Genomic DNA, 21,545 nt, shown 5'->3' with positions numbered 1-21,545 from the left:
TAACCTTCTAAACCACAAATGCATCTTTAGATGGATACATGCACACACACACACACACACACACTGAGACAGATATTAAAAGAATGTAGCAGACACCAAGCTCTTATCTCCCGACTGAGTCCTTATCTGTGCACATGCTCTTCAGTTGCTATAAACACAGAGACAATAGCAGTACAAATGCTGTTTGACTGAAAGCACATCTCTCTGCATACAAGGGCAGCTTAAAGCAGAAGCTGCAGCTATTTGTCTTTTTTGTTTGCCTGTATGCATTATTTATACCTTCTCTATCACCTTCAACAGAATATCCAGTCTTTAGTGTTTCCCTCTAAGGGAGTAAAACAAGCACAGAACATATTGTATGTTCATGCAATACTTGTTGACTCACCCGGAATGAAAATATTATGGTTACAGCATAATAACTATGAATAACTAATACAGAGCTGCCACGGTTTTTAGCCAGGATTGTCATAACAAAACAAGAGTAGAGTTTCATTTAGTAACAAATTAATCTTTGCTGATTACACTGAACTATCCTGTTGTCAACCATGAGCTATTTCATCAGAAATTAATCTGAATGCTTTTCTTCTCAACTGAGTAATGAAGTGTTGATCCACCTGAGCCATTACACTGTGGACTGGCTGTGTGCTCTGAACCTGAGGAATGTTAATAAGCCTGGAAGGCCTGTCTGGCTCTCTGCTCTGCTCCGGTCTGAGTGTCAATTGTGAAGGGGATTGTTTAGGGCTGGTCCCTCTCTCTCTTTCTCTCTCTCTCTCTATCTCTCTCTTTTTCTCTCTCTCTCTCTCTCTGTCTCTTTCTCACCTGACCCCACAACCCAGCCGGTGCTCCAACAGACCGTTTCCAGAACAATCCATGAGAGGCCCACAGCTGCAGGACTGTTGTTCACCTCTCAACAAAGAGAGGCAGACAGACAGACAGACGGGTGGATGGATGGATGGATGGATAGATGGATAGATGGATGAATAGATGGATAGACAGATGGCCCTCGTTCATATGTGACACTCATCCTAATCAGTCCCTTGTCTTAACACTGATAGGCACACTCATACCAAATGCCACTGGCACAAGAGGATGGTATAACAAGGGAAAAATGGAAACACTTGTACACAGGTACATAGAAAGAGACCTTTCACTTTTTGCAGAATTACATTACTAGGTGCTACAAATTCTAACATGCATCTTGTCAAGCCAATAACTCTGAATGATAGATGGAGCAGATAGGGGAGGTCTGGATGAGAACCAAATGGGCAAAATGATACAACCGATCAATAATACGGAGACACAGCACTTTAAAGGCTCTGTGCTGGATGTGGATCTGGACAACAACCGCGCAGAACCAGCCTAGCAATGACCTAAATGTAAATAATATCATTTATTTATTTGTGTGTGTGTGTGTGTGTGTGTGTGTGTGTGTGTGTGTGTGCTTCTGTGCCTGTGTGAAAGTGAGGCAAAGTGACAGAAATATTGCCTGCATCATTAGTGAAATGTAACATGGAAAAAGTGAGTGTTGAAACTGCAACACTATGTCTGCACAGCAGTGGAGAATTTCCCTGGAGTGGGGAATGTATTAAAAAGATGAGGCAGCACTCTGGCTCAATCTCCGTTTCACACAATTGTCAAGCTTGGAATTTACACACACACACTCACGCACACACACACACACACACACATGCACACAAGCACAGTAGCTGTCCAGTAAAAGGGTACAAGAGAAAACCATTGCAACAGCAAAAGTTTCTTGGCAAACTCATCGCGGCTTGGTACAATCTCGCACATCGTCACATGCTCACATATTTCTCCCCTCCTCTCGCCGCCAGTCTCTCCATTCCTCAACCACTCTCTTCCCTCTCTCCTCCCCACCCCCTAGTCAGAAACTCTACCACCCTTCAAACAAACACACTTGAGTGCAGATCAAACACTGGCTCTCATGCCATGCCTCCTCCATGGCTTCGGTGATATTAACAAGGGTGCCAGTCAAACTGTAGCCAGACTGCAGCCAAGCAGTCTTGGCAAGGAAATGATGTTGCTGAAAGCAGAACTGAGTCCCCCCGTACAATGAAAATACAAGTCCAGTGATTTTACATTTTTAGTAGTAGTGATAGTATTTCTTCATTGATCCCATCCGGTAGCGTAGCGGTAATAACAACAAAAAACACATCACCATCCACCCGATAGTCACGGCACACAAATGTTTTCTAAATGACAGTTCCCGCAAATGACCAAAACAATGTAGGATCAATCATCTGATCATAACATCAGGGGTATGAGCCATTCAAAATGAATCTCAGTCACAGCAGCTCATACAGTTTCTATCAGCAGCAGATAGGCAAAGACGACCCAAGTACTACATATAGGTTCCTTTGGCTAGCTCTGCTTTGTTTCAGTCCCCAGATACTATTGGATTACTGCAGCAGATTGGAGACATAATGGAGAATCAATAGCGGGTTGCAGCGATGCAGAGGGTCGAGGACTGGACTGCTGGGCTTTCATGACCTTCACAACCCCCAACTGTGAGATGTTAGATAAGCACAGATATCTGGATTTGGATGGATACAATCAAGAAGATGCATGGGGAGACAGCTTAGTTGGGCCTGCAGGGGATCTGCTTCATCAACTTAACTGCACTGATCCTTCACTACGGCTCACAAACACTCTGAAAACTGAAGGCAGATAACTCATTTTGATCATTAATACTGTTGTTTTTATTATTTTCTTTTATCAAAACTCATCTCAGAACCACAGTCGGCACGGCAAAATATACGGAAATAAAATGTGTACTGATAAAGTACACAATAGGTCAACTGTCTCAAAACCATATGTAAGGCTATAATTGTGTCAGCAGCCAGCCAAGGTTGTGGGGCACCGGTCCTTATCCTGCTGACACCCTTGTGTAAACACTCTCTGTTCCCTGCTTGGTTCCCTGCTCCCTGTTGGTGCGACGCTCCCCTAATTGGACCCACTGACAGTGCGATTACATAATTGGCTCAGTTACCCTAGCCATGTAAAATAGTTGCTTCTGTGAAATTTGTCACGTTGACATTATAAAACATCTAAGGTGTGGGCTCCAGTACCCAAGCCAAGCGGAACTGATCAGTCCTATAGACGGCGATAAACAAATCAAATGTAGTCCTCCCCCACCTTAAAACATTCTGATTTATCCCCTGGCTGTTGCAGATATTTCAAGAATGTCTGTGTATCGTTCACAGACAAACAGTGAGGCAGGCAGGCAGAGGAGTAGGAAGAGATGGGGGGGGCGAGACAGAGGGACGAGGCTCGAAAAGAGACTGATGCTGTCTTTGTAAGGAGAGCTTCAGTCAGACTGAAATATCTGCACATCACTCTCTAAGATGTTTATCCCACCAAAGATACAAAAAGGCAGCACCTCCAACCCTCCTGAGGCACTAAACCAGCTTTTCATAAAACAAAATACACACACACACACACACAAAGTAAACAGAATCCAAAATGCATCCAGTCCAAACACACACACACACACACACATACAGGTTTTGCAAGCTTGCAAACACAGCCACCAACGCATACAAGTACATGTGCACACACGCTCACACCCTCTCCGTTTCCTCTCTCTCTAAAGTTCCTTCGCCAAAGGAGGCAGGTATTATTTTGGGTTGTTTTGGGTGAGTCCTGTTCCATATTTTGCTGCGTCCTCAAGAGATGTGTTTGTTTTCGTCGTCCCTCTGAGGGATGAGCTGTGCTGCAGCTTCAGAGTAGCCTCGTCTGTCTGCGTACACCGGGCCTTACACAGCACTGCAGAGCTGGCAGGGAGGGGGGGGGTGCACAGAGCTAGGCTATATGTCTAAAGGACACAGTGATCTATGTCTTAACAACACAACGCTCTGAGGAGAAGCATGACATAGGCATAAAGAATGGGAGCTCTTGGGAATGAGGACGGCAACTGTCCCCGGCTGTCACACACAGCGCAGAGTGTACAGAGTGTGCTGAGCTCAAAGCGCAACATCTCCATAAATCTGAATACCTGTTTTAGTGGTTCATGTGGATGGTCTCAAGTGCGACGGCGTGCATGTGTGAGATATACTGCTGGGCTGGGCAACTGGCTCTGCGCGTATTTGAACTCATCATATGTGAGGACTGTATGTGACCTTTCGCCAAAGGCAAATGGAGATAGAGTGAGAGAGTAGGTGGGAGGGAAAGAGCGGGGCTGAGAGTGCAGCTCTAAGTCGTTTGCTTAATGACTACACTACAGATAGCAATGACCTTTTACATGTGGCATGAAGACAGAGAACGGAAAAGATGAGGTAGACAGAGGGAGGGAAAGAGAGACAGAGACAGGGAGGGAGACAGTGGGAGAAAGAGAATATCAACAAAAGGTGTGATGCCTTTAAATATTTAGTCAGCTTCTTCCCTTACGATTTCTGCAATGTACAGCAACCATCACGCAACCCTTTTTCCTCTGCAGAACAGCCTGTGCAGAGAACAAATTCTATTCTGCAATAACGCAAACAATAGGTTTGTTGTAATAAAGCATGTGCATGATCACAAGTAGATGTACAGAAACAGAGTGAAGATACGTTGTTTTCTAAGATAAAGAGACTAGAGACTAGAGAAAGAGAATACCAGAGACCCAGAGAGAACAAGAGAAAGAGAGGCGTTAGAGAAGTCGGTCTGCATGTTTGTTATTCAGAGAGTGTCCCTCTCTAGTTCCACTCTGCATGAGAAGCAGTGAGGAGCAGGTCGCCCTCTGTGTCCAGAGAGTCACATGATTCAACTGGGGGGAACGAGAGAGAGAGAGAGAGAAACACAGAGATGAGTATATAGAGAGAAAACAGAGACAATGGTCTCTAAAACAGGGAGGCAGGGAGAGACCTCCCTTACAGAAAGAAATATATACTACAGCACAACCAGTGTCTCTACAGCAGAAGGGACAGGGAGGGCTTTGGCTTATTATGTTCAACCAACTATGTCTACGCAGGCTAGGCTCCGCACCCAACATCACTGCCCACAGAAAACATGATCACATGACAGAGAGAGAGAGAGAGAGAGAGAGAGAGAGAGAGAGAGAGAGAGAGAGAGAGAGAGAGAGTGAGTGAGTGAGTGAGTGAGTGAGTGAGAGAGAGAGCTTTGCCCATCCAAGTCAGCTTTACACTGCCCTGCCCTGGAGTCCAAGGTCCTCTTGTTCTCCTTGGAGCCAGAAGGGTGACGACCAGGATTATTAAATATGCATATCTCTGCGGACTGGCCTGGGCCGTGTTTGTCAGTCCCAGAAGTGAACAGGCATGGGGGTCAGAGGTCAGAAACTTGAGAGAAGGGAGGGTAGCTGCTGAGCAAGAGAGAGAGAAAAAGAAAAAGAGCTGTTTGCTCTACAGACAGACATTTTCATCTTGCCCACTGTTTCAGTTTTTTTCTCTCTCCTCCCACTTGATTGTCTTCATTCCCCCTCCCTCTGTTGTTGTCGAACACTTTCATTCCCTGTCCTCTTTCCTTCCTCCTCTCTCGTTCTAACACCCTCAGGTCCCCACTGCGGGCCTCTCCAAGCCTTGTCCTTGCCAGGGCAGGAAAAGGGGGGGGGTTGCTCAGCTGGGCCAAAACAACAACAAACAACAACAACAACAAACATCGTAACCTCCGGCAAATCCAAATTCCTGTGAGACTAATGTGTACTAACCAGTCCCGACGCCAACAATCGCCAACCAACCAATCCTTATCCAGAGGAGTCCCATCAGCAGCCAATCACAGTTGCCGGCCTGCTTTGGGACATTTTTCATTTTTTCTGAAAAGCCGGTGCCGACGTGCAGCGGGGCCAGGGAGGGGGGAAACTCCCCTTTGGAGGTCATTAAGATCACAGTGATAAAACTGGGAAATTCTACATCTAGATTCAGCTGCTGTTACATAACTAAAGGACATTTTTAACAGTCCCTGACATTGGCATTTGTTGACAATCTTCACCAGATTAACATATCTCTGTGCAAACAGCTGAATGTAAGAATTCAGACAGCGCAGCAGGAGCAAAAAGGGCTGTGAGTGACAATTACATGTCAGGTCACGTCACTGAGCATTACATAAGGCGGCGTGAATGTGGATTGTTGTGTTGATGTGCGTCTTCAGTCTGAGTGATCAAGGGCTTCCTTCACGTTCAGCATGAGCACACCAGAGAACGCCGATCGTAATTACACTGCCATCACAGTCTATTTACAGGGAGGGCTCTATGGCCAAGCGACGCTGTGGGCAATGTTGTGGTCTGCTGAGGAAAGCCGAGCCTATAAACATTTTTACAGTAATACTGGCTTATTTCAAGGATTTTAACAGTGGAGTATATTTATCAACCCGTGTCCTTATCTGATCTAGCCTTGTTTCGTCTAAACCACATCGAAACCAGTTTTCAAGTGCCTCTCAATCAAGGCCTATCGCTGTTTTTCTACAGAAAACACTAATTTTGCACATGCTTTTACATTTTGAGACTACTTTAGGGCTAATGCATACATATATCACTTTACTGAAGCATATGAACACAGGATCGAGGGGTTGACTGAGTTCAGGAGAAGATTTCCAACACATTTCTTCCAACTGACATACAGTTTACGCACGTGCCCCTGGTATTTCTCTAGCTTTTATTTTCGAATTGATTTCATGGCCTCTGAGGTAAGCAAAGATAATGATACTGATAATAAAAGACATTTGATTATGAGGTCCTGACTGTGTCCTGGTTGCTATCTACAGTATACGCTGTATGGTATGTGCTGACATGAGAGCAGTCTGTCCAGTGAATGAGCACAATGAAACAGATAACAGAGGCAGAGCAGACCATGAGGTGCAACACATCAGAACAGAGGTGTGCAGGCTAAACCTCATCAGGTCAGTAGAGTATGTGGGTCATATTGCCCGGCCCAAGGCAAAACCAGACCTCAGACCACAACCTCCAAGGCCAGAGAGGAACACCAGGGCCCAACTGACCTAGCTAGGGTTTATGCCGCATCAACATCAGAAATTATTTGTAAACAGTGCTTCTGAACCCAGCATATACTGTAGAACTTCACGCTACTGTAAAAACAGGTTCAATCACAACAAACTGAAATAATTATCTCAAAGAAAGAAATCGTTGCAGTGGGATCCAAGTCCTCAGACGCAACAAGACAGGTGCCACAGTTTTTTCTCACATATTCTTTTCAATCTGTACGGAAACAGCCTACAAATAATCATTAACCACGTTCTACGCTGAAATGCCCTCCTCTGTCACTCATTCTGCTGCTTTACTGAAATCAAGCTTGTCTGAAGACAGCAGCAACTACAACGCTTGTTTTCATAAATATTACATGAGCTGAGAAGGGAAACATGAAAAGTTTGACAAGGTGCTGATTAACCTGAGATGAGGAGCTTAGGGAAGCAAGAAAACAAACACTCTTTTTTTATGCTTTCAACCCATAACAACTAGGACATAGTACATTAGCACTTGGACCTAGAACATAACAGTAGGGAGAGAGGAGCCTTGGAAAGAGAATCAGGACAGCCGCGGCATGAAGGGAGGTCACACTGAACACACAAACATTACGTGCCTGATTTCATTATCAAAACACAGTAAGGTACTTTTTATCAGAACATCTTGAAGCAACCAGACCCAACGTGGGTCCACACCCCAGCATACGGACATTCACATCGGTCAATCAGTCCATTATCATGAAAGAGAGAGAGAGAGAGAGAGAGAGAGAGAGAGAGAGAGAGAGAGAGAGAGAGAGAGAGAGAGAGAGAGAGAGAGAGAGAGAGAGAGAGAGAGAGAGTGGAGACCTACAGAGAACTGACTTGACTTGCGTAACTGTCTTAAATGAGACTCATACGGCGGTTATGGTCCTATCACTGCATGGATCCCACAGTGCAGCACGAGCACGGTGCACAGGCTGCTCTTTGACCCAAGATCACAAGATCGTACTAAAAACCCCTCCGGCTGTCGATTGCACGGCCACCTCTCCACACAAAGCCCGTACAGTAGGCTAAATATGAACAACTCAGGAGGAAAATGACGCCCTAAGGTTGGATTAAAAAGGTGGCCCTCTGCTTACAAGCAGTGTCAGTCTCTAATGCTTATAGCCACAATCAGTTTTCCAATTACTAATTTTAGAAACAATCTGATTTATTAAATCACACACCAATAAAAGCCCAAGGAAGGAGAGGAGACAAAAACACGAGTCATAGAATGAATATGATTTGCATTGACGAGGTGTGGGCTCTACAGTGCTATGGCACTTCTGTTGCTACTCAGATGGAAAATATTACATAATACACAGACGCTGCTCACTCTGGCGAGCGCCATATCAGTGCAAGGACAGCAGACGGAACAGCGCTGGAGCTCAGGTATTATTCCCAAGGAGAGAGCAGGGGATTTGCATGGGCTGCTTTCCCTTTCAAACATCCTCTGCTGCAAGCTGACCAGGCTAGCTACAGCCGGACCAACGCCACAGCCTCCCAGGCAAATCAGGAGGAAACAGGAAGTTCACAAGGAAACCATGGGCTCATATTTCTCTGTAACACCTTGTCCTTGTCCCAAAGCCTGCCTTTAAACCAGTCTGAGGCTCAGGCTTGTGTGATTATCCATTTTCTGCAATCATCTGGACATGACGCCTTGATCCAAACCAGTGAGTGGCGTCTATGATCAAACACTTTCAGAGCGATCACCAAAACACCAACAACAAGTTTTTTTCTGAAAGATAACTTGCTTTATTAGACAGTTTGCAGGCCGGATTCAAACCCAGTACGTTGCGGATACATGGGATTCACGTTGGCCAACCGAGCCACCAGGACGCCCCGTGACAAGATGCTTTATCTGATACTGAAATAGGCTGAACTGGAAGAATAAGCCATGGTGCTTCATCGACAAATTCTCCCATACTTGCCTGAATCCTAAAAAATGCGTCATGAGTCATTTAAAAAAACACAACAAAAAAAACAGCTTATTGCATTTATTGGCACCTGCAAGTTCATCAGAAAGAGGAAATGAAATATGCAAGTCTCTCTCCCACATCAGTCACAAAACCACAACACAGCACTTCCAATGTTACCAACGTCATCTGTTTCCTTCATTATGACAAAGCACTTGTAGTAAATCTCTCTCTCTCAAGCTCAGACACACATACACAAACACAATTTTATCTATTAAAATTCAGTAGTTTCAGTAGATAAAACAATGATCTAATGTCAGATAAACACAATTACTCGCTGAGCCCAGCAGGTAAGCTGCCACTGAATGGTAACCAGTGAGACCAGATCATTCCCTGGACACCACCCTTGTTGGGCTTGAGCAAGCTGCTTTCAGCTCTCTACCTCACAGTCTCCCAGCACGGCATATAAGATAACCATTTATCTCTTTTTCTCATCGGTTCTGGTGAAGCTATTCCACAGTCGCAGCAGCCCAGTGATTCGTTTGGTGGAGGGATGGATCAGGATGGAGGGATAGAGGGAGAGCCTGGCTGCTGGCTGCCAGGAGCAGAAATGTAGCACTTTACTGTAAAGAACTGTGATAATGTGATATGTGTGTTGAGGCTCCGGCCCGAGAAATGTGAGGCTGGTCCAATGCAGCATCTAATAATGTAGATAATAGATCTGTAATATAAGAAATTGGGGGGGTAATAGTCTGCGATACATGCTGTACCAAAGAGATACAACAGCTGTATGACTACACACATCTAGTCTGCATAGCTTCTCAGTGTGGATCAGGTGAACAGAGGCTCACTTATTAAGAAGTTATTGCCAGGTTTACAGCTGCAAGTGTTTTAAACAGCAGGTACAATATCATAACCTCAAACAAAAATGTACTGAAGGTCAGATTTCCATTAGGAATTCTTTACACACAGAGCCAATGAATGATTTCCAATTTCTCACACTGTTCTAACACTGATATCAGACAGAAACTGTGTTACACAACACCTTCTTACACGCTTGCCTCATTTCCCATCATTTATGGACAGAATTTCACTGTTTCTCACCTTATTGCGCGTGAAACCACAAACACACAGAGTTGCAGACACCACAAACAAAACACTTCCTCTTCAGTTGGGCAATACCAGTTCCTTGTAGGTCAATGGTAAGATTTGGTACAGAAAGTAACCAACACAGTGACTGTCCAGCAGCTGGTACCACTAAGAGCCCCTGCAGTCATCTTGGCGCAATACCAAAGTTGTACGAGTAGCCTATTCCATAACAACAAGGATGTAAAATTAAAAGATGGAATTCAACGTTCCCCCTCTATTGATTTAAAACCCTGATTCCGATTATAGGCATGTCTTAACATTTCAATTACATTCAAATATGAAAAAGTTGATATCTTCTGAGGCACAGCGGTATGTCCCTCGAGTAACTATTGTGGTGAAGACAGCTCACCTCCTATGCTCCCTACAATATTGCAGATCTGTTGAGGAGAGAGGAAGGCCTGATACAATTAATTTGTAATAATTTCACGGAGCGACACCTTTGTATCCAACCAGAGACTGTGAGCAGACAACTTGATCCAAAACAATTTCAGCGCACACCTGCAGTTTTTCACCTGTCACGACCAGAACTGGGAACTGTAAGCGGACACTTTCAAACATGATATGAAATATATATCTCATAACATGAAAACTCCAACATAATTTTGTCGAGCACATCACATAAGGCAATTATTATAACAGTCTGTCAAACTCAGAATAATCTTACCAGCTAATCTTCTCGTCTTCTTTTCTGATGGTCGTGTAGAAATAAACGTGTTTCCCCAGAGCGGCTGCTGCAGTCCTCCCAGAAAGGCTTTTCCCCCCAGCAATCGATCCCCAGTAGATAAACGCGTCTCAGAAAAATGTACAGTGTGTATTTCCACCGTAGGCTGGGACTGTGTACTGCCGGAGAGACACGGTCCTCCTCAACTGAAAGCAATAGTCGTGTGTGTTTCTCTCGCTGCCCTGCCTCTTGACATACAAGCATGGCATTCAGTGCACCAACACAGCTTGGAAGGAGAATTTACTGGCGACTCAAACACGCCGCCTGCAGGCCACAAGCTGTTTTTCATGTCCGAGCCACTGAATTGATTGGGTAGTGCAATGGCTCCCACTGGGGGTTATAAAAAGGAATAAAAATGTTAGGTGTATTTCACTGTTTTACTTCTAAAGATTATTTTAACTTTGATTAACTTTGATCATAGATTTCCCTCTCCACTGGTATCCCCCCCCCCCCAACTATAATATAAAGCGTTGTTTAATTGTTTTCTGAATCATTTGACAATAACAAAAATCTTCTCGGACAGGGGGTCCAAAAGACAAAAACTTATCAAATAGGCATAAGGTGTATCTGTCTGTGGGTGTGGGGTCCTTGAGGAGAGAAAGTTTGGGCAGCCTCGGGACAGTGGGGTTATATTAGACATAATGGAAAATAGCTTCATCTTGTGGTGGAGGTATACACAGATGGGCAAAAATACATGAGAATATATCTAGTTACAAATTACAAATACATGCTCATTAAATGCATCAAAGTAAATTACAAATTCCTGGTGTCAAGAAATGTATTTAATTAAATACTAATAATAATAATAATAATAATAATAATAATAATAATAATAAATTTTATTTCCAAAATACAAAAATGCATTTCAGACACACTGACATTGTTTCAACAGTAACATTTTCTTCACCTAAAGCATCTCTGCCTGTTGGATGTTGGCAACAAAAAACAAAACCAAATACTATGAAATCAAGTACGAGGGCCTGAAGCCTTATATAAAAACAAGTGCCTTGAAATCTGAATATTATAGAAGTCCTCATTTCATTTTGTCTGATATATTATAGAAGAGTAATTTGATTATTTTAACACACAAAAATACCACAACCAAAAGTATCTTCATAAAAAATACATCGTATTTTATTCACTCTAGTCAAATATAAATTACAAAACAACTCAACTCAACTCAAAAGTATTTACATATGTATTTCAAATACATTTAATTTAGATACCGCCCATCTCTGGAGGTATGTACCAGAACGTCCAAGGTTGTCTCATAAAGCATAACAGATGTATTTGATTTCACACAGTTGTTACATGTTTATTGTAAAATCACTGCATGTACTAAAGTATTAAAGGCAATAGAGTAATAAAGGCAAAAGAAAACAGAAAAAGTGAGCGTTAAAGCTAAAAAAACAAATAAAAACTAGAAATAATCGCCTCGTGGTTGTATGCCTCCGCCAATAAACTTTGTTTTATCATTGCAAGGCCAATCTTTATTTATTGAACATATATAATTAATTATATTATATAATTAATAATTTATGTGATTATTAGGTCAACTGAAAGGATTTTGGTGTCTGCAAAAGTAAGTGACAGCACTTCCACTGTTTTTGTAGAATGACCCAAGATCGTTTTCTCAGCTACAGTGGTAAGCAAAACAACATGATGTCACAGTGAAGTTGACCTTTGAACTTTTGGATATAAAATGTCATCACTTCATCATTTTAACCCATTAGACATTTGTGTGAAATTTTGTCATAATTAGCGTATGAATTCTTGAGTTATGGCCAAAAACGTCTTTTGTGAGGTCACAGTGACCTTGACCTTTGACCACAAAATTCTAATCAGTTCATTCTTGAGTCCGAGTGGACGTTTGTGCCAGATGTAATGAAATTCCCTCCAGGCGTTCCTGAGATATCGTGTTCATGAGAATGGGACGGACGGACGGATGGACGGACGGACAACCCGAAAACATAATGCCTCCGGCCACGGCTATCGCCGGCGCGAAGGCATAATAAATATAACCTACTGTAGAGTACAACTATTAATCCTAATTACAAACTTCTCTGATTGTTAAATCAGGGACTTGTGCCTTCTATGTTACAAAAGAGAAGTAAAAAGAGAAGTAAAGATGTTGCAGTGAGGCTGTCGATGAGGCTGCTGCGGTTCATCCTCCACGGTCAGGCTGAGGAAGAGGGTTGTCATCATCCAGTACAGGACCATCAGCAGCTTCTCTAAAAGCGTAAAATGACATCCCAGAATGAGTATCTTTATGTCTACAGTCACCCATACTGTGGCTATGCTGCTTATTCAATGTTCACAAACCTCTCTCCGTTTTCCCCAGCAGTTCTCACCTATCTCCTAGGACTACAGTCTCAGCAGGTTCACTGAAAGAAGTTCATATTTAACATGAAGTAGTGTTGGTAATGTGATAGCTGAATCTATCAGTGAAGGAACTTAGTGAATAATGATGTATTTTACTTACTCTGTTGGCTCTCTATCCTGCCGCTTGTTTCGCCTGTAATGAAAGTGGGAAACATCTTAATTTTAATCAAATTATAGAACATGGGCACATTTCTGTGGCAAACCTTTGTCAACTGCACCTTTTCAGACAGAAGTGTGTAATCCCACCTAGAAGCACTAGTAGGCATATTCCACCTGTGGTGACAAGAGATGGATATTTCAGATAACTGTATAAATACATCTTGCATGCACCACATCATAAAATGTAAATCTCACCTTATTATCTTTAGTTTGGATAGTGTTTGAAAGACAAGCGTTGCAGCCGTGAGCGAAAGCAGGTGAAGCATTCCAAATACACAGAAGAGGACAGAGCAGAAGCAAGTAGGATTTGTAGCAGGAACCTGTATCAAGAAATATTATTTTTCAGAACTGAAAGTATAATATATCATAGACTACTGGGTTTAAAGGTGTGAAAGTTTAAAGTAACATGTACCACTGGTTATCCCAAAAGCAGAAAAAACACGGCATAAGCAGACAAATTAGCAGATCTAATGGTGTTGAACACTCACCAAAAACTCCACAGATTTTTCCTGCTAAATCTAGGAGAAAGTATATTTAATTCATTATACAAACAGGAACAATTTAGTTAAAGAGACACAAGTTAAGATTTTTGGACCTTAGAATTTTCTTTACCATCACTTGATGTTGGTGATGATGATGTATGAGCTGCAGGCAAAAGGAAAAACTCAGTCAATGATCAATGAAAGAGACCTACAAAGTCCCAACAGCACTCCATTCCACATAGGCCACAGCTTCATTCACTACAAGTTCATATGAGTCACATTACCTAACACTGTTATCAACTATTTACAGTGTGGCCAGGAGGGGCCTTGGCTACAAAAGCTATCCAAAAGTACTCTCAAAATATAAGCTACACATCCATATGACTTCAATGTGATCATGTGCACTTTTGCAGTGTTTTCCCTGCACCTGTTATGTCCTCAGAGCTGATCGTGGACCGCTCCGGGTTTTGGAGCTCAACTCCACAGAGGCTGGCAGAATCTCCACCTTAGAGAAAAAAAACATAGCTCTTTACTTTCACTATAGTTTCCAGGTGTTTATTTATGCATCTCACTTTAGCCTCTATTCATACATACTATTCATATAATCTGTGACAATCACACTTTCAAAAATGTGACATGGCTCGACAGGAAAAGCTCACCTGCCTGCCAGAGTAGAATTGAAAAGAGTAGCACTAGTACTGTTGCTGTCTAGTTTAGAAAACAAGAGAAGCGTTACGGAGTGATATTAGATCCAATAACCTGAGTTATTGGTAAACATTTACCAATATACAGGATATGATGCTGTTGAGCTTTGATGAGGAAAATTAGATCACATCAACGTTATTTATATAGCCCTTTATCACAAGTATGTCTCAAAAAGGCTTTACATACCATATCATATAGCATGCTACATCATACACATGCCATATACCATAGCCTACTACATCATATACAGTCACTTCAAACACACACATTCACACCTATGGGTGGTAAAAAATGGGGAGAACATGCAAACTCAACACAGGAAGGACCTTCTTGCTGTGAGTCTGGCTGGCTGGGTGGGACGCTTGTGTGTAATGTTTTAACTCAACATCACCAGTGTCACCAGTTGTTGAATTTGTGATAGTTTTCTATAAACTAAAATCAGTTACTGAATTAGCTCACTCAACTGAAACAGAAGTTTTAAGAATGGTTTGAATACCTGGATATCTGTCAATATGGTTTCCCCATTCCCCTTCAAAGTCACAGTCACCGGTTGTATTCACAAATGCCCGACCACCGCACTTGCAGACCTTCATGGGTTCTAGAATGCTTTTGCAGTCTGGAATATCAGCTTTGTTGAATATCAGTATATTGTTGCAGTATACTTGAGTCACATTCGCAGCACATCCGGGATTCATGCAGGCCAAGACCTTGTGTGCAGACTTCTTTCCACCTGCAACATGATGCATCTATGAAATAAGCCACATAAATAACAGACAAAACCTTTTTTCAATACATTATTCAGACCGATATAAACAGGAGATTATAACTTACTTTGGCTTGCTCTGATTGAAGAGCTCACTGAGAGGTTTATTGCAAACATCAGAGGAAAGACAGAAAGTAGTCCTGTCAAGAGAGAAGTAGAAACTAAATTAGAATCTCTGTGATGGTTGACATGGACACATTTTGAAACTGGTATAAGGTATAAGTATATCGGTACTTCTGTTCATATTAGAGATGTTATGAAGACTCTCTTCTTCCAAACAGATGAGGTTCAGGAGGAAGGACACCTATCATAAAATCACAGCATAAAATTATGATGCATTCAACGTTATCCAAGGAAAACGTCCTGTGAGTGAGTTAAAACACATACAAATAAATGTCAGCTGCAGGCTTAAACCATATTCACAAGCAAACACAGAGTGGCAACTCTGGAGAAACGAAACATCGCGTTAGTTCATGCAGGACACGGACGTCACGCGTTGCTAGTCATCTACCAGCTGATCACCACGCACACCACATCATAATCCAGTCTCATAACAAGGCGGTCTATTTAAATGGCCGCCTCCTACACACTGATTCCTGCTTCACAACTGCTGCACACTCTGCTGCTTGGTAAAGCTTTACCTCCACCTCCCCAGCCTCCACCTGTTATAGTCTATGCAGTTGAGCCCACGGTGGCTCTTAAGTGTCAACACTGCTTAGTGTTGCTGCTCCGGCTCTGCTGTGTATTCTTCCATGGGGGGATTTGCATGGCGCCCCTGCTATACCTTCAGCATGCTTGCTGGGTAAGCAGGGAGCTGCTACAGCAGGGCCATATCCGCCAATCATAACTGTATTACCTTTAGTTGCAATTAATGGTTTTATCTTGTGACTAAAGTGTTCCTGACTGAACTGGGGGGAATACGTTCTCTCCTTTTCTGTGGGTGAAAAAACTGGCGTATTTTCAGCAGCGGTGCCTAGAAACACTGGTTCTAACAGCAGTTAGCCTACCAAGGGAGACCATTTCGGCCAAAAATAAAATTATTCTCAAAAATATTTTTTAGTATGGCATGCCATGATCTTAGCGTGGCGGCCGGCGGTAAGACATGTCATGACATGCCATGACATGCATGACCCACGCGTTCTGTGTATGCTTCATGGATATCGTCATTAACATACCATCCTCTTAAGCACAGTGATAACTTACATTTAAAACAGTTCTAAGTGTCAGTTCAATCCAGCCAGGTAAACAAAAAGCAATCACATTTCTAAATTCAAGTTTAAAACAAGTTTAGCATCTTGAAGCTCTTGGGATCACAGCATTAACCTACTGCGACGCTGTGAGTTTGAGTCCAAAAAGGTTACATTTCCTAGGGAAACACCCAGGTGCAGCGTGAGTGGTGCTTTCTGTCGTGTTACCCAAAACAGCGTGAACGTCTCATCTATTCACACCATCGTCATATATAATAGGCTATCACTGCTAATATGCGCATGGATCCTGTCTCCTTATGGAAATGTTTGGGCGACTGTAATACTCGCAAATGCAGATGTGAAGTCTGGCTCTTTCAACCACTGTCACATCTATGGAATAGATCAACATGCCACACTGGACGGTTTCTAAACATTTATCATCGAAGCTACTTACCTGGAAAGATCGAAGGAATTATTATATTCCGCGCTGAGAAGTTTCTTAGGAAGACCAACAGCCTACTAGCTCTTCCGTCGCTTAATGTCAAAGATTGAATGGAAAGAGAAGAAGCGGGTTGCGTATTTGCATACTTAGGGGAGGAGGCGTGGCGCTCAGTCCACACAGGGTTTGCACATCATTTATATCATCAGCTATCATTTATAGATGGCATCGCTTAGAAATCGGTATTCTCACCTGTTGTATAGCCTAATCACTAAGCAATTCATGTCTGCGAGTGCAGGTTTGGAGGTGGGGGGTTGGCTATGTTGTGTATTTGATTGAAACCTTGATTCAAGTATAATTTGCTCTGATACTGTGTTGTGCTGGTATTCGGTGTTGGAATAGTTGAAAACTGACTAGTCTGATTGTGGGCAGATAATGCTTATTGGTGGGAATGATAGCCTTGTTCATTGTAACTGTGCTTAAGGTGTTTATTGTGCCAGTAACACAGTTTATTCACACATTTGTTGTAATTTATCTTCACTTTCTTGTAGACCACACAGAAACAACCACACTCATCTCCCCAAAACAGCCTGTACTATCCTCCTCCTCCTTCATACTGTGCAAAGGCACCCAAACCTCTGACTCAGCCAGTGCAGTTTTCCAGAAGTCCCTGTCCTCTAGTGTTTGGGTAATACAAATGCATATTATAAGCCATGTCTACAGGAGGCGTTACTGCTAGGGGGTTTCATGTTCAAGAGTCTGTTGAATGACAGATGGTCACAGAAAAAGACAAGGTTTTCAACAAATTAAGATGTGGCTAATGTTCATTTGACTGCTCTATTGATTACATTGTCTGCTCATTAATAGAATGATAATTATATATAGAATCACATATCGTTGCTATTGTTACTCCTTATTAATTCTCATGTTTTGCTTAGGCAAGAAGTGTCATATCATTTCATACCTTTCATGTATTTCATAAAACTCATTTGAATCTGAGAGACAGTGAGAGAGAGAGCAAGGAAGACAAACAAGGAGGAAAGAAAGTGTGGAGAGAGAGGGAGGTCAGGAAGAAATAGATGAGACTCAGTACATTTCCACTGAAGGCTGTAGCTGTGGCCCTTCCCCCACTGTCATAGGAACAGGGGCTGTATGATGATAAATGAATCAAAGAAGTCGTGTTGTTCTTACCCTCTCATCGGGGAAGGCGATCTCTGGGTTTGAGATAGCAGCGATCTTGGCAAGGACGTGGCTGGCCTTCACTTTCCCAGCAACTGTCCCGTATAGAGTCAGAGGGAACAAAGCCTGAGGGCAGAGACAGGTGTTGTTTTCTACACTCGTCTAACTGTCAGTCACAGTCAAGCAGTGGGGATACCTCGCAACAACCAGTGGCAAGGTGAAGGCAGCACCGGTTTCGTGAGCTGGTATATCAGTCAGGTCGAGAAGCCATACCGTGGCATGCAGGGTGAGGACTGAGCAATGGAATGTAGCCAAACCTCATTAACCTCTCACTGGGACATAACATGGGGAGAGGTCACCCAAGAATGTAAACCAATATATCAGAAATCAAATATGTGATGGTGTTATAGTTGGAATTTTCTTTTTTTTTTATTTACACCTTAAAATAGGAGTATATTTTTCATTTCATTGTGACTTTAAGTTGAGAAAGGATTATGTATTATATTGAACACCTGGCCTTGCTGACTTTTGCTGGCTTTACCGGCCTGGACAGTTCACTGCAGCAAGGCCTCAGAATCTGTGTGTCTTTATTTAACTTGGTTTAACATGCATCAATTTCCAAATCTGTGACTCACCTTTCCCCCACCTTGGGCTTTGATAATACCACAATCTTTTGCATCCTCTGACAATGCCAAATGTGACAACACCCTGAGGATAAAAATAAAAAGCAGTTGCAGCAAATCAAATATTTCTAGGTGTTGTTGCATTCTCAGGAAGAAGAAACCAGAACTGGGTTCACAAAACAGAAAAAAGTCTTATAAGAGGTACCTGCTAAGTTGCCAAAGTAACAGTTCATTAGCCGGATAGAAGAAGGCACAAAGCTAGACATGGCTCACTTAGTCCTAGTGTTAGTGCTCTGTACCTGAGTTTGAGTTTGAGTTTATTTGTATTCATGCTCACAGTTAACAACTGAATAGAAGCTGAATTTACATTCATAAAAAAATATATATCTATACGTGATTGTCCTTCATAAAAATGTAAAACTACACATATCTATATACACACATGCACCCATTCATTCATACTCATACATACCCATTTACAAAATACAACCATACACTAACATACAACCATACATACATTTTAAAATGCCATAAAAAGAACAACAATATACAACACAAAACAAACAAACAAAAACAGACCCCAAAGACTTCAGCTATCCATCTTTTGTTCCGTTCAGTTCTGTATTGTACAGTCTGACTGCTGTAGGCATGGTTGCTGCTTTCAGCCTGTTTGTTCTATACTGGATGTGTGTAAAACTGTTGCTGTTCCGTAGCAGTCTGTTTGTATTGTCTGCTCTTGTCTGTGGGAGCAGGTCATGAAGTGGAAGTTGTGCATGTGTCATCTCTTTAACCAGCTGAATGGCTGCCTGTTCCCTCCTGCTCTGAAGAGATGGGAGTTGCGGTGGTGGGGTGCAGCCTCTGGAGATGATCCTAAGGGCCCTTTTTTGCACCCTCTCCAGTAGTGCAGCCTGGCTTTTATTGCACCCCACCAGAAGGACACTGCCATACTCCAGACACGGCCTGACCACAGCAGTGTAGATGGTAACCAGGTCCTCGCAGGGTAGGCCGTGTCTGGCTAGAACAGTCAGAAAGTGCAGCCGTTTAGAGGCTTTCCTCACTACCTGTTCTATGTGAGTGTCCCCGCTGAGGTCAGAGTCCAGGTGAAAGCCTAGGTACTTGGTGGTGGTCACGACCGGGACTTCCTGTCCCCCGAGAAACAGAGGAGCAGGTTGTGGTGGGTTTCTGGAGAAGCAGATTCTCAGTTCCACTGATTTTTCTCCATTGAGCAGCATATTGTTTGATGCAGCCCATTTATCCAGCTGCTGGGCTTCCATCACCACTGAGGTGTCACTATCAATGTTTGTTAAGGGGATAGCCCGAGACAGTCCTATGTCGTCAGCATACCCAATGTCCATTGTGTTGTCAAAGAGTCTTTCAAGTGGACGTGTAGGAGGAAGAGGTATGGTGAGACCACACCTCCTTGGGTGACCCCGGACGTAACCTCTGACCAAGGACTGTAAGTGCCATTTGCCATCACCCTCTGCCTTCTTCCAGTCATGTAGCTGTGTACCCAGGCTAAAGGTCTAGGGCACAGCTCTATGTTGGCCAGATGTTGCAGCAGCTGGGCATGGTCCACCCTATCAAAGGCCTTAGACATGTCAGCCAGCAGCACCCTCACCATTGTTTGCTGTTTTGCATCTGTAGCCACTAACCAAGAATGTGTGGCTTTAACAAGGGCAGTTGTGGTGCTAGACCTAGGGAAGTAGGCATGCTGGTTCTTACATTCAGACATCACTGTTGGCATCAGTTTATTCATGATGAATCTTTCCTGTATTTTTCCCAAGCATGAAGTTAATGAGATGGGCCTCCAGTCACTGGGAGTGCTGGGGTTTGAAGTTTTGGGTATGGGGCACACATTTGAAGTCTTCCATGTAGCTGGAACTGTTCCATGCATGTAGGAAATGTTCACAATATAAGTGAGAACAGGGGCCAGATCTTCAGCATGGTCCTTCAGCAGCCATGATGGTATGCCATCAGGCCCACAGGCCTTTTGTGGGTTAAGCCCTGTAAGGGCTCGCTTCATGAGGCCTATACTGCACAGGTCAGTCTCTCCAGTAGGCAGTGGTAATGGGAAGATTGATGGGGGAGAGGGGATGTTACAAGTCCAGCCCTCTGCAAAGTAGCTGTTGAGGACGTCGGCTACCTTGTTTTCTTCCACACCATCAAACTGTATTTTGCCCTCAGTGCTTTTTTTCCGTCCCAGACCTTTATTGATGAAGTCCCACCACTCCTTTGGGTTTTCCTTCTTCAGATGCTGAATTTCATTTTTATAATAGTTTTTCTTTGCAGCCTTTATGAGTCTTTGTACTTTATTTCTTATCTTCCTCCATTTCAGTGTCTTACCCCATCTGTTAAAGGCTTGTTGTCTTTTTCTGATGGTGATCTTTATTTGTTCTGTCATCCATGGCTTGTCGAGTGAACTTGTCTTCCTCCTCTTTAAGGACATACAGACATCTAAGGCAGTTTGTATGGTGGAGTTGAAGATCTCCACCTTGGTGTCAATATTCTCTGCCTCATAGACAGGTGTCCAGTCTGTACTCGTCAAGCACCATGCCAAGGCCTCCTTTCGTTCATGCCCCTTCAGTCTCCCAATTTTCCATTTCATATCCGTTCTTACCCTTGATTGACTATTGGAGAAGAGCATCAGACATTTGTGGTCACTGGAGCCAAGTGGGGGCAGAGCAGTGGGGGGCTTATAAAAGCTGTGGAGATTAGTTATGATCAAGTCCAGGATGGAATTTCCCCGGGTTTTTTCTTTAACCACCTGCTTCATATCTGGATGGGAGTTTTTCAACATCTTAATTGGCAGAAGGTTAAAATCTCCACAGAGCATCAGACCCATTTGAGGGGAGACCGATCTGATCATATCCAATGTGTTGATGAGATAGTCCA

At 43.0% G+C, this 21,545-nt stretch overlaps 2 protein-coding genes across 3 annotated transcripts in view; both read right to left on the bottom strand.

Moving 5' to 3' along the window:
• The window catches only part of pip5k1bb (phosphatidylinositol-4-phosphate 5-kinase, type I, beta b), a 38,815-nt gene extending 27,945 nt beyond the window's left edge, over nt 1–10,870 (bottom strand). For both annotated transcript variants that reach the window (XM_071527882.1, XM_071527883.1), the window contains exon 1: nt 10,678–10,870. The gene's annotated coding sequence lies outside the window, so the exon portion shown is untranslated. The remainder of the gene's footprint in view (nt 1–10,677) is intronic.
• A 682-nt stretch (nt 10,871–11,552) lies between these two features.
• On the bottom strand, nt 11,553–20,274 carry LOC139651046 (uncharacterized). The gene is made up of 13 exons (XM_071527874.1): nt 20,164–20,274; nt 19,583–19,795; nt 18,043–18,156; nt 15,460–15,529; nt 15,294–15,365; nt 14,959–15,192; nt 14,185–14,262; nt 13,888–13,920; nt 13,764–13,793; nt 13,335–13,389; nt 13,217–13,249; nt 13,086–13,118; nt 11,553–12,965 (listed from the first exon to the last, which is right to left on the bottom strand). The coding sequence occupies exons 1-13, from the start codon at nt 20,272–20,274 to the stop codon at nt 12,899–12,901; spliced, it is 1,143 nt and encodes a 380-aa protein (XP_071383975.1). The 3' UTR covers nt 11,553–12,898.
• Between the last annotated feature and the right edge of the window lie 1,271 nt (nt 20,275–21,545).

Source organism: Centroberyx affinis, unplaced genomic scaffold (genome assembly GCF_046629955.1).
Source record: "Centroberyx affinis isolate AG114_WGS23_722 - 3 ecotype Tasmania unplaced genomic scaffold, CSIRO-AGI_Caff_v1 ptg001585l_1, whole genome shotgun sequence".
NCBI lineage: Eukaryota > Metazoa > Chordata > Actinopteri > Beryciformes > Berycidae > Centroberyx > Centroberyx affinis.
Note: the sequence above shows the minus strand (reverse complement) of the source record. Positions and strands in the feature narration are given on the sequence as shown.

Coding starts and splice junctions, on each gene's coding strand:
- LOC139651046 (XM_071527874.1), bottom strand. CDS start 20,274: ATGGTGAGGGTGCTGCTGGCTGACATGTCTAAGGCCTTTGATAGGGTG. Junction 18,157..19,582: donor AGTATGGCAGTGTCCTTCTG/GTGGGGTGCAAT, acceptor CTCTGCCCTCAG/GCTTTGTTCCCTCTGACTCT. Junction 12,966..13,085: donor ACTGTAGTCCTAGGAGATAG/GTGAGAACTGCT, acceptor TTACGCTTTTAG/AGAAGCTGCTGATGGTCCTG.